At 37.7% G+C, this 12,757-nt stretch overlaps 1 protein-coding gene across 3 annotated transcripts in view; it reads right to left on the bottom strand.

Moving 5' to 3' along the window:
• The window catches only part of DLGAP5 (discs large homolog associated protein 5), a 36,720-nt gene that overhangs the window by 4,123 nt on the left and 19,840 nt on the right, over positions 1 to 12,757 (bottom strand). For 2 of the 3 annotated variants that reach the window (XM_015566502.1, XM_006767688.2), the window contains exons 13-18: positions 12,238 to 12,336; positions 10,271 to 10,490; positions 7,863 to 8,055; positions 4,216 to 4,276; positions 2,984 to 3,230; positions 1,273 to 1,322 (exon numbers count right to left, since the gene is read on the bottom strand). In XM_015566502.1, coding sequence (XP_015421988.1) covers positions 1,273 to 1,322; positions 2,984 to 3,230; positions 4,216 to 4,276; positions 7,863 to 8,055; positions 10,271 to 10,490; positions 12,238 to 12,336 — 870 coding nt within the window. The remainder of the gene's footprint in view (positions 1 to 1,272; positions 1,323 to 2,983; positions 3,231 to 4,215; positions 4,277 to 7,862; positions 8,056 to 10,270; positions 10,491 to 12,237; positions 12,337 to 12,757) is intronic. The other variant, XM_006767689.2, reaches the window with a different exon arrangement.

Here is a 12,757-nt window from a genome sequence, read left to right as displayed (position 1 = left end):
TGTTCTTTGTTGCTATTTAAGCCCTTAACTAAAACGTCTTTTATTTAGTGATAATGAACCTACTGAACCTTCATAACCGTAAGAAACAGGCAGGGATCCCAAGAAATCAGAAACACCAATCAGAAAGAATAAGTGCACCCCTATGTTCATAGCAGCACAATTTATAACAGGTAAGATTTGGAAACAGCCTAAATGCCCATCAGCAGGTGAGTGGATTAAAAAACTGTGGTACATCTACACAATGGAATACTATGCTGCTGTAACAAAGAAAGAACTCTTACCATTTGTAACAGCATGTATGGACCTGGAGAGCATTATGCTAAGCGAAATAAGCCAGTCAGAGAAAGGTAAATATCACATGATCTCACTCATTTGTGGAACTTAATGAAGATAAACTGATGAACAAAAATAGATCCAAAGACACAGAAGCATCGAACAGACCATCAAACCTCAAAAGAAAGGAAGAGGAAGGTGGAAGAAGGGTTAAGAGATCACCAAAAGACTTGTATGCATGCATATAAGCATAACCAATGGACACAGACAATAGGGGGGTGAGGGCCTGTGCTGGGGGGCAGGAACGGGCTGGGAGAGGTCAATGTGGGGGGAAAAGGAGACTCATGTAATATTTTCAACAATAAAGAATTTTTTTAAAAAAAGAAGAGATTAAATGTGTCCAATTGTATGCACCTGCGCCTATACATTAATTAACTTGGAGAGATGAGAGCTTTTATAGGAAGACTTCACAGAAAGGCTAGTGTCTGAACTAGACTTAGAGGCAAGAGATCACCAAAAGTAAAGCCAATGGAGCTTTCAAATAAAATAGCTTCCAAATACAATAATCTAAAAGGAATGGGATGAAAATAACCAATGACTGAAGGCAACACAGACATTATCTTCCCAAGTGCATGCTTCAGATGGGCAGAAACCTTGCCTTATGTTTATCTTGCATCACTTAGAAATACCTATCATAATCCAAGCCACATATTAGATATTCAAATATCCAATCAATTTGTCATAAGAAATTTGATACATAAATCATATGGCAAAATAAATCTTCAGAGTTTAATACTAAAAATTACTATATTTTAAAGTATATAAACATGAAAACTCTGTTTCCATTGATAAAATTAACAAATGCATTTCACAGTGAAGAAAACAATGAAAAGATGTAAACTTTAAACTTTGTATACAAATTAAAAAGTGAGTAATATTCTTTTTATAAAACAAATCTAATACATAAAGTCATTTTTCAAATTAAGTTGAAAAACTTACTGACTCAAGAAGATGGCATTCAGTAGTAAGACCTTTATTATCAAATAATACTGAAAAACAAAAAAGAATTATTTTTAACTTTTTAAAGAATATTCTTGTAGTTAGAAATAAACAAAGCACTGAGAAATATGAAAAGTTCCATATTATCAAATGTTAAGACAAAAATATAGGTCATCTTATGTTACAAGGTTTTTAAAAATGTGTTTGACTTTCGCCCAGCCAGTGTGGCTCAATGGTTGAGTACTGACCCATGAACCAGGAGATCACTGTTTGATTCCTGGTCAGGGCACATGCCCGGGTTGTGGGCTCGATCCCCAGTAGGGGATGTGCAGGAGGCAGCCAATAAATGATTCTACTACCCTCAAATCTCTGTAATGATGAAAATGTTTGATATCGGTGCTGTCTAATACGGCAGCCACTAATTACTTATAACTGACTATTGTTTCTAAGGAAATGAATGTCTAACTTAGTTAAATTTAAATAGTGGCATGTGGCTAGTGACTGCTATATTAGATAGTGCCAATTTAAAACACTGTTCCTTGCCTGGCCAGTGGTTAAAAATCGACCCATGAACCAGGAGATCACTGTTTGATTCCTGGTCAGGGCACATGCCCGGGTTGTGGGCTCGATCCCCAGTAGGGGATGTGCAGGAGGCAGCCAATAAATGATTCTCTCTCATCACTGATATTTCTCTCTCTCCCTTTCTCTCTCCAAAATCAGTACAAACCTATTTTTAAAAAATATGTTTGACTTTTTTAATAAAGTTCTTATCCTTAATTTTAGTATTTTAAAGAGTCTTCTATAAACAAAGCTCATGCTTGTAATAGTAAAGGTACGTAAAAGATGCTAGAAGAAGAACATAGCTGGAGTGTATTCAATGTTTGGCCAAAGTAATGTTGATTTTGCCTTAGGCTCCAGCCAGGACAGCACCACAGAGTAGCAGATGTAAATAGTAGGTGAAAATGTCATATATTATAACAAAAACACAAGAGCCAGGATTAAAAATGGCGGCGGAGAAAGTGGATACTACACAGATATGCTCCCAGGACCAAAAATAGAAAAGCCATTTCCTACTGCAGAACAATCACAACAAAGTAGGTAGAAATAAAAGCATTAGGGAAGAAAAATAAGGCATTTTGAAGAAAGGCTTGAGGATGTATGTGCATTGAAAGAAGAACTAAAAAACACTTCAGGGAATTTTTCTAATTCTGAGTTTTCATAAATAATGAAAGATCCCAAAAAGTTAGGTCTAGCCTGGCCAGTGTGGCTCAATGGTTGAGCATCTACCTATGAACCAGGAGGTCATGATTCGATTCCCGGTGAGGACACATGCCCAGGTTGCAGACTCGATCCCCAGTGGAAGGCATGCAAGAGGCAGCTGATCAATGATTCTCTCTCATCATTGATGTTTCTATCTCTCTCTCTTCTTCCCCCTTCCTCTCTGACATCAATTAAAATATACTTAAAAATGCAACTTATGTCCAATGTGGACTAGTATCTGCTGTTGATTTTTAATAGGTTTACCTCAGAACGCTGTGGGTGGAGAATGGCACACTACAACACAAACTAATTCTCATAAAATATCGACTTTGTCCAATTTTTCAACCTTTGTTTTTAGAAACTGGTACCAGAGGTATTTATAATAATCTATGCATTAGTGCAATTTCATTTATTTAACAAAGCCTCATTAAATATATTAAAAAGACCTCACCTGACTGGAAAATTTTAGTCTCTTCTTCCTGTGAGATGTTATGTTGTGATGGTATATCTTTTTCAGGGCTACTCATCAAAATATCCTGTGTTGTCATTGAAGAATTTAGTTCCATTCCTTCCACAATATCTGAAATTTCTTCTGTTTTGTTAGTATTAATATCACATGCCACTTCACCAGCAGGTAGAGGCAAGCTCATTCTTTCACTGGGTAAACAATCCATCTTGAAGTTTATCTTACTTACATCCTGGAAATAAAAATGATTATTATATTTAATTATCAAACATTGAAACAATTATTAAAAGTAATTTTGCTATTAAAAATAATAAAAACAGGAGGATGACAGTCTGAATACAGGCTAAAGAACACTGTAAACCCTACTATTTTCTTCTTAAATAATGAGTTCATATAATATTATAGCAGCAGTATGATTGAAGGAAAGTATGCAGCAAGTATCTGTATTCACTTCAGAGATTGGCAAACATTTTCTGTGAAGTACCAAATAGTACATTTTTTTAAAGGCTTTTTGAGCTACAGGGTCTTTGCCACAACTATTCAACTACATTCTATTGCAAAAGCAACCAGATAAAGACATGAACAAACAAATGTGGCTATACTATAAGGAAACAATTTACAAAAATAATCTTTTTTTTTAAAAATATATTTTATTGAGTTTTTACAGAGAGGAAAGGAGAGAGATAGAGAGTCAGAAACATCGACGAGAGAGAGACATCGACCAGCTGCCTCCTGCACACTCCCTGCTGGGGATGTGCCCGCAACCAAGGCACATGCCCCCGACCGGAATCGAACCTGGGACCCCTCAGTCCGCAGGCCGACGCTCTATCCACTGAGCCAAACCGGTTTCGGCTACAAAAATAATCTTGATGTGAGTTGGAAAATACAAAATGGCATTATGGTCTCAAAGAAGCTAAAGGCCTTTGAAACAAGAACTATTATTTAACATTACTGATTTTATTTTATTTTTTAAATATGTTTTTATTGATTTCAGAAGGAGGAAGGGAGAGGGATAGAAACATCAATGATGACAGAGAATCATTGATCAGCTGTCTCTTTTACACTCTCCTCTGGGGATCGAGCCCATAACCTGAACCATACCAGCTGGGCCTGACTTTAGATTTCTGACAGAAATTCTGGGAGCTGTTTATGGAGTTACTATGTGTAATTATATAAGTAACATGCTGGGCTGCCTGGTACACTAGAGCAGGACTTACATGGTTTACTTCAATTAAATCCGGTAATCTAGGACACTGAGCATCTTCTACTATGCTGCTCCTGAAAAAAGAAAAAAATAGCATTGTACTCAGATAATCAAACATATTGCAAGCTTTTGTGTTTGAGACTATCCTTTATGGTCAAAGATGGCACCTGGTCCAAGATCAGGCCTGATGCAAATAGATTAGTTTAGGACTATAGCTACTACAGGATGGTCTTACAAAGCAAATGCATTCTTCCCCAGAAAGCTCATGAGCTTGTTTCCATGCTGGTATTTCACCAGCAACTCTCTGAACCTCATGCAAATCCAGAGCTACATACTAGAGAAAGGTTAGGACAGCGCTTCTCAACCTTTGGGTTGCGACCCCTTTGGGGGTCGAACGACCCTTTCACAGGGGCCGCCTAAGACCATCAGAAAACACATATATAATTACATAGTTTATGTGATTAATCACTATGCTTTAATTATGTTCAATTTGTAATAATGAAAATACATCCTGCATATCAGATATTTACATTACGATTCATAACAGTAGCAAAATTGGTTATGAAATAGCAACAAAATAATTTTATGGTTGGGTGTCACCACAACATGAGGAACTGTATTAAAGGGTCGCGGCATTAGGAAAGTTGAGAACCACTGGGTTAGGAGAAAGCTGACTTCTAGGGGGTAAGGAGAAGGGGTGAAGCGACAACTCAATTATCGTATAGCTGGAGTTGGCTACATTTATTGTTAGTTATAGAATACACAGCACATAATCCTGAAGTTCTTAACTTGCAATTTTATTTGAAATATCTGTCTCAACCTCATGCAAATTGTAGTGTTGTTTTTTTTTAATATACTCAATTTTTCTATCTTCGACTTTATTTTGCTTTCATTGCAAGAAGTTATTTATTTGCAAGATACTTTCTTTCTGGACTATTTTTGGGAATTAAGCAAAAAATTTTTTAGAGAGTGCCTGTCCTAATCACTTAAATACAATTAAGAATCTTCTTAGAACAAGATAATAAAATACAGAACACACAAAGTAATATGACTTGCATTTAAAAAATGACAATAAATTTGGTATTTTATAATCCATATTTCTAGAACATCTGAAATATTTTAGTCCCCACAAAAGCTAAATATACTTTGGTTTATATCAAAAATTAAAAATTCTAAAACCTGCACCATGACTATCTCTTTCTGATAATCTGAAACCTCAGGAGAAGATATACTTCAAAAACTCTGTGGAGACAGTTTTGTAGCATTTTAGTCACATCTCTCAGGTGTGGAGTTTCCAGAAGACCACAAACAGATCTCCTCATTGACTTTTGTAAGCACAGAATTACAAAGTTAGAAGCAGCCATGCAGGAGGTGCAGCCATGCAGGAGTGAGCAGCCAGAACAAAGAGCTGTCAGTCTTAAGGAAAGAGAATAGAGAACTAAAGAAATTTCTGGCCATCCTGAAGGAATCACCAAGTTGGTATCAAAGAAGCAGGCCAACCACACCTCGACCAGTGGGCACTACTTCCCCAACACAGTCAGTTCTCAGTATAGCAGCCAAGTGGTCAGTCCATCCTCCTCAGTGGCGTCTGTCACTTATAGAGTGGCTGGCTGCAGGAGCGCGGGACAAAGAGCCAGAGGCCTTCAGGGAAGGAGCACTCCCAGAGACTCACACTGAAGCCCCTTCACCAGCTTCCACTCACGGCCTATCTTACAGAACTTCATTTGCCTCCTCTGGACTGGGGATTTTTTCTTTCAGACCATCCCTGAATAGTGGGGATTCAGGCCACATACAAGTACTCACCCCCAACAATTCAGGACAGAGGGAAAGTAGAAGCCCACTAGAGAGGCTTCCTGGTTTCCAGCTACCAGCCCTGCAGATCTACCAACAAAGGCAGATGGGATTAGCCACGGGGAGAGAAGCATGGGCCACTCCCAGACAGATCACCTTCAAGGTCGGATCTACACATACTGCTGAAGGACAGACAGTAACACTCAATACCCATTAGGCATGGTGGCCTTAGAAAGTGTGCCCTGGCTATTTTCATTCTGTACTTCTTATCAATCTTTACCATGTACACCAACCATGTCAAATTTGCAGCCCATGGGCCGCATGCAGCCCACAATGAATATTTTTGCGGCTCAGCCAATATAACGGTATGTAAGAAACATTTTAATAAAAGTTTCGTAACTTAATTTTTACAATATCCTGTTATACATAACCTACATATATAAAAGCCTAATATGTAAATTATCCCCTCGGGAGTTCTACCGAGAGTTCGATCACTCGCTATGATGTGCGCTGACCACCAGGGGGTGGCACGGAATGAAGGAAGGCCCCGGCCGGCAGCCCGAATGCCCCAACAGGCCCTGATCACAGGCCAGGCCTATGGACCCTACCCGTGCACAAATTTCGTGCACCAAGCCTCTAGCTATTAATAACAAACGACAATGTTCGCTAATGACTAATTACTATAATTGTGTTGCATTCATTTCCCTTACATGCCTTATGCGCAGGTGCACCATTTCTCTCCACTAATACTAGCAGCAAATACTTTGGCAGCCAATTGCCACATCATTAATCTTGGACTAACTTGTTTGGTGTGAGCAACAGGAAATATTTCGCTTTCGGAGAACAAGGAAAATGGGTTTATTTGCGTTACACTTATTAATTTGTGCAGTTATTCAATGTCTGGTAAGTTAATGTTCAAGAAAAAAATATTAATTTTTATTAAAATGTTCTATCATTTTATGTTAACAATTACTCTTTTCAGCCCTTTGTATTTAGCATGTCTATCAAAATAAACCTATGTTTCTATGAAAATTGAAAGTTTTGTTTTTTTGTGGACCACATAAACATAATTTGACCCACGTTAGCCTTTGAGTTTGACATGCTTGATGTATACTCTGTATTACCTCCTTGAAAAGTGGTTAGGTCTTATGTAAGGCTAGTGCTTCAGGAAGATTACAATTCTCCCCAAGGCATGTGGTTCTCTTATTTCCTACAACTTGAAACAAAGGTTATAGAAACATTTCTTGTCATCCTTGGGGGCGAGGGTAATATGCTCATCAACCATGTTTCAGTTCTAGATTTCATTTTCTAGTTTTGGATATATTCTCCCATTGCCAATGTTAGCAAGCAACAATTCTGTTCCCTGTCCTAATTTGGTATACTTTTTTCTGTTTGCCCATCGTTTCCTCTATGTCTAGTTATTATTAAAACAATAACTTTTGCCCTGGCCTGTTTTTCTCAGCGGTTAGAGCGTCGGCTGACAGAGCAAAGGGTAGAGGGTTCAATTCTCAGTCAAGGCCACATACCTTGGTTGCAGGTTCCCCAGCCCCTGTACAGGCTCGCTCAAGAGGCAACCAATCCATGTGTCTTTCTCATGTTGATGTGTCTCTGTTTCTCTTTCTTTCTCTCTCTCTCCCCATCCTCTTTCCTCCCCTTCCACTCTCTCTAGAAATCAATGGAAAAAATATCCTCGAGTGAGGATTAAAAACAAAACAAAACTTTCATTTGTTTCCCCTATTTCAAAGTACATGAACACTGTGAAATTAAGTTAAAAATGTCTTGCATACTAGTATTTTACCAGGTTAACAATCTGAAATAGTATTTCATGTCAATATCTATTAAACTCTTAATAACACATTAAAGAAGTACCTGTTTTCAGGAATATTTGAAAGCAAAGTCTTCTCATCAGCCTGTTCCCTTCTGGGACTCCGAGGACCAGGATGCTCTGGTGACGTGGTTTGGCTGAGAAGGCCCAGAGCAGCCCTGCTGTCAGACACAGCTTTGCTGACAGATGCAGGTGTCCTAAGTCTTTGAGAAAGACGTTCAGAAGAGATAGAAAGTCCTAGAAGATGAGAGAAATCACCTCAGTACCAAAAGTTCTTTCATTCACTTTTCATTACAACTAGGAAGGCAGTGAAAATTCTTCCAACTCCCCTACCAAATACTCTCTTTCTCCTGTAAAATAATGTTTGTTAAAGTAAAATGCCCAGGACCTTCAGTTATTGAACACACACATTACACTCTGCTTCATCTTGACATCTCACTACTGTAAACAGGAAGAGATCAACTTAAAAGGCAGAATGCTACAAAGACCAAGGAATCTAAAAAAGAGGCAATAACCAGAAAATTTTGGAAGCTGAGGTGTAGATGGGTGAGTGGAATTTTACTTAGACTCAAGAAATCCTAAGCAACTAGTCAGGAAAGATGAGCATCAACCCCTCAAAAGAGCTGGTGGCCTCAAGTTTCTCTGGAAGTGGAGATAAAGATGGAGCTAAAACAAGATTGGTTCAAAGTCACGTCAAAGAACAATTAGAGCCCAGGTTTCTTTCCTCATTCTGCACAGCTGGGCAACTGTCATCATCCCCTTCCACCACCAATATCAGAATACTGGAGGCTTATTTTCCCAAAAAGGAAACAAAGGGTCTCTGGCTTAGGGATAACAGGTGAGGCTAAAAGATGGGTCCTATATGGAAAACAAGGGGATTAAGTGAGTATTTACAAATAACCTGTTGAGACAGAGGTTTCCTCCCCAACATGGCTCCTGAAAGACTGGCAGCCAGAATAATACCCTCCAGGCAACAGGCTAAAAGAATGTTCTCTGGGGAATCTAGCCCAAGAGAAAAGACAAAAACAGTGATATGCAGGTTCCCAGCATAAGGGCATAGCTAAACCAGCCACAGTAAAGACCCTGTCGGCAACCATGAGCAGGCTGTGAACAATCACCAGCATCAGAGGAAAGCCTGTAAGGCAGTGGTTCTCAACCTTGGCTGCACATTAGAGTCGCCTGGGAATCTTTTTAAAATCCTGATTTCTGGGCCTCATCCTCCGGAAACTCTGTCTCTTTGTTATGGGGTGAGGCCACAACATTAGTAACAAAGAATCAGAAAATTTCTGGAGGATGAGGCCCAGAAATCAGGATTTTTGAAAAGATTCCCAGGTGATTCTAATGTGCAGCCAAGGTTGAGAACCACTGCTCTAATGTGAGAGAGAAACCAAAATCCAACAGATGAAAGTATCTTGGAACAGACACTGACGACAGGGGAAGGAAACATAAAAGCTATCATTACTGCCCGCAGAAAGATAAGATAGTGCAGTTATGAAACAAGTACAGGCTGTAATAAAATGAAACACCCAGAGAATGAGAAAGAGCTATTGGGAATTAAAAACATCATAGCTCACATGAAGTTGAGGAAATCCAGAAAGCAGGAGAAAACAAGCACAGGAAAGAAACATAAAAGTAATCTCTTTACCAGGAGAAAAAATATGTATTTCTGAAGAAAAAGATCAGAGAGAACACGAGCGAGTAAATCAAAGGAACAATTCAAGAAAAAACAACAACAACCCTACACTTGTTTAGAGAGGGCTGTAAACAAGTTAAGACTCCAATGCTCTCTGAAGAATTACTAATCACTATGCTGCACACCTGAAACTAATATAAATAAATTCAATCAGATAAATAAATCCAATCTAATAAAGATAGTCTATGAAAAAATGCTATTGAAAAATATACCCAGTTAGAAAATTATAAGAATTGTTTCCTGAAATACTAAAAACTGGTTTCACTGGAATTTTTTAAAGTTAGGAAATTAGTATACGTACTTGTTCCCCAAAAATCAAAGTTTTCATACAAATGAAAATAAAACCAAAACCAACCGTAAGTTTCATTTTAAAGCACAGCTAGAGCAATGTGACAGCTTGTTGACTAAGTTTCGTTTGCATTTAAGTTCTAATCCAACTTATAACTAAGGAAATCCCTAACTTCTCATGCTCCCATTAGGTTCCTTACCTCTTGGGATCCTGTAACCTACTTCACAGGATTGTGGGGGTCAATAATAACAGATGTGAAATCACTTAGAAAACATAAAAGCTATTTCAGAAGATATATCACACTTAAAGGACCCATCCAAATGTGATTTGCATGTGTTTGCGAGTGAGTATGTAGTCTATTTTCCAGAAATCAGAGAGTTTATATACCTTCATGTAAAAACTATCTTTCACTTCTTATACAACCTCCCATCCAATCCAAATATTTAAGTAGTCTCAGCAGAAAAACTAACCTGAGAATGATTTAACGGGACTTTCAACTCTGAAAAAGCCAGCATCAAACACAATTTTATCAACTTCCTTTGGCACTACAGAGGCTGCTGCCTCAGCATGTTCTTCCTGCTTAATTCTCTCTCTCATTGCATTTTTTATGGCAGCGAGGCGATTTCTAGCTGCAATTCTTCCACCATCGTCCTGTTTTGGTTTACTTGCTATACCGGAGACGACTTTTTTCTGCAAAAAGAAATGATGGAATTTATTAAAGCTACTCATTACTACCTTACACAAAAAATAAAGCATACATAAAATATTTCGCAGAAAGCAAGTACACTGTTGTTTAATACTGCAGAAGGAACATTTTATAATTAAGTGTCTGGTAACATCAACAACTACTGGATCAATAACCTTGGTGATATCTATTCTAGAGGCATAAAGAGGGGTCAAGCTGAATTGTAGTGAGTTGGAGAAATAAATGGGAACCCAAATAGTATGGACAACTCTTTCAGGAAGCTTGTCTGTCATTGCAAGAAAAATGGGAAAAGGGATACAGATAACTAGAGGGAGCTGTGGACAACACAACTTTAGGTTTTTTTTCTTTTTTAAATGGAAACAAATATAAGATCCTAAACATGTCTAAAATCTGATGGGGAAAAAGGGAAAGCGAGAAAACAAAGCTAGCTGATGGAATAAGAAGGCAATGAATAAAAAGTAGGAGGGAATGGTATCAAAGTACAGATAAAAGATTCATTTTATTTTATTTGATAATCTTAACAGTGGCCTAAAAAATAAAGTAGAAGGAGAGAGACATCTGGTGATAAGGGGAAGAACTGCAAGGCTCTGAAATAATGCTATACTCATACAGCTATTATCTACATCACTGATATTAATGTTTCCATGACTCAAAAAGAAATACCCACAGTAGCTTCAAAGTATTCAAGCATCCTTCACTCTTTAGCAGATATGAAATTCATTCAATCTATTTCATTACTGTCCTCAGGGTATCTGTCATGAGACTTAATTACTACAATAATTTTATAATAAGGTTCTCTCAATACTTTAACATCTTTAACAGATTCAAAACAGAGTTTTTATTTAGATTATATTGCATAATAAAAAACCAACGTAGAAACCTGATTTTATAAACAAAGGCATTTTTCTAAAATTTAAAAGAAAAACTGGCAATGTTCCAGGTGGTTTGAGAAGTTTCCATTTGAACCAAAAACTTTGAGTTAAAATAGTACTAGAAAAAAAATTATTACAAATAGATTAAGAACAGAATCTATCATGTTAACATAGAGAATTTTATAGAGAAAAGTAACAGGAAATTTTATAAGAAAGTAAATGGAAGAAGGTAAATGTTCTAAAGAGCCACTGTTCCTCTTTTCTATTTAAAAAATTATTTCCATTTTGAAATATATCACACAAAGGGTATATATAACAGAGAAGCAGCATAGCCTATTGGTTAAGAACAAGGATTCTGGACTGAGAAAATGTGGCCAGAAACCCAGCTACAACCTGGACAAGTGATTTAATCTTTCCTCAGATCCCTCAACTGTGAAATGGGGATAACAGTACCCATCTCATAGGATTGTTGAGAAGCTTAAATGAGTTAATACATGTAAGGTACTTGGAACAATATTTGGTACAATATAAATTATCTACTACTACTAGTACAGAAAATACATAAGCATAGTTTAAAGACTAAAACAAATGTGTACATATTCACTACCTAGCAATTTAGAAGCTCTCAGGGGGCCCTAATTCAATCACAGCCCCTCCATCTCTCCCTCCAGAGATAACCGTTTTGAATTTTATGTTGATCATTTCCTTATTCTTTCTTCGAAGACAATCAGTATATTGTAAGTAACATATGGAACTCATTTTGTAAAATGATGAAAAATCTGAAGCTAAATGTTTTTAAAGCTTGAAAATAAAAATTCACTAAAGTAGAAGAGTCTATATTAGAAAATCACAAACTTACCCGAAAGACCTTTTTGCTTATATTATTATTATTATTATTTTGCCACCCAGAGTCCTCAAGTTTGGTCAGATTATTGAACTTCTGGTTTACATCATCTATCTGTTAATAAATAAAGCACAACCATATCAGTTTAATGCTAACCATCTACACTAATAAAAGACAAACACGCAAATTGACCATACCTTTGCTACGCCATAAGCCACACCCACCAGCCAATCAGAGCAACTATATGCAAATTAACTCAACCAAGATGGCAGCCGGCAGCCAGAGCTGGAGCGAGCAGGAGGCTTGGTTGCCCCAATGATGGAGGAAGCCAAGCTTCCTGCTTGCCACGGCGGCCTCTGAGCTCCACTCAAAGCACAAAGTTTCAATTATAGAAGGTAAATAAACTGCAGATACCTGCTTTCAGCTGGCCGTGGCCACAGAGCTGGAGTGACCAGGAGGCTTCCCTCCCGCCTGCCCTGCAGCCAGCTCTGAGCTCCACTGAAGGCTACAAAATTTCAATTATAGAAGGTAAATA

Source organism: Myotis davidii, unplaced genomic scaffold (assembly GCF_000327345.1).
Source record: "Myotis davidii unplaced genomic scaffold, ASM32734v1 scaffold281, whole genome shotgun sequence".
NCBI lineage: Eukaryota > Metazoa > Chordata > Mammalia > Chiroptera > Vespertilionidae > Myotis > Myotis davidii.
The sequence above is the reverse complement of the archived record's forward strand: the minus strand, read 5'-3'. Positions and strand labels throughout refer to the sequence as shown.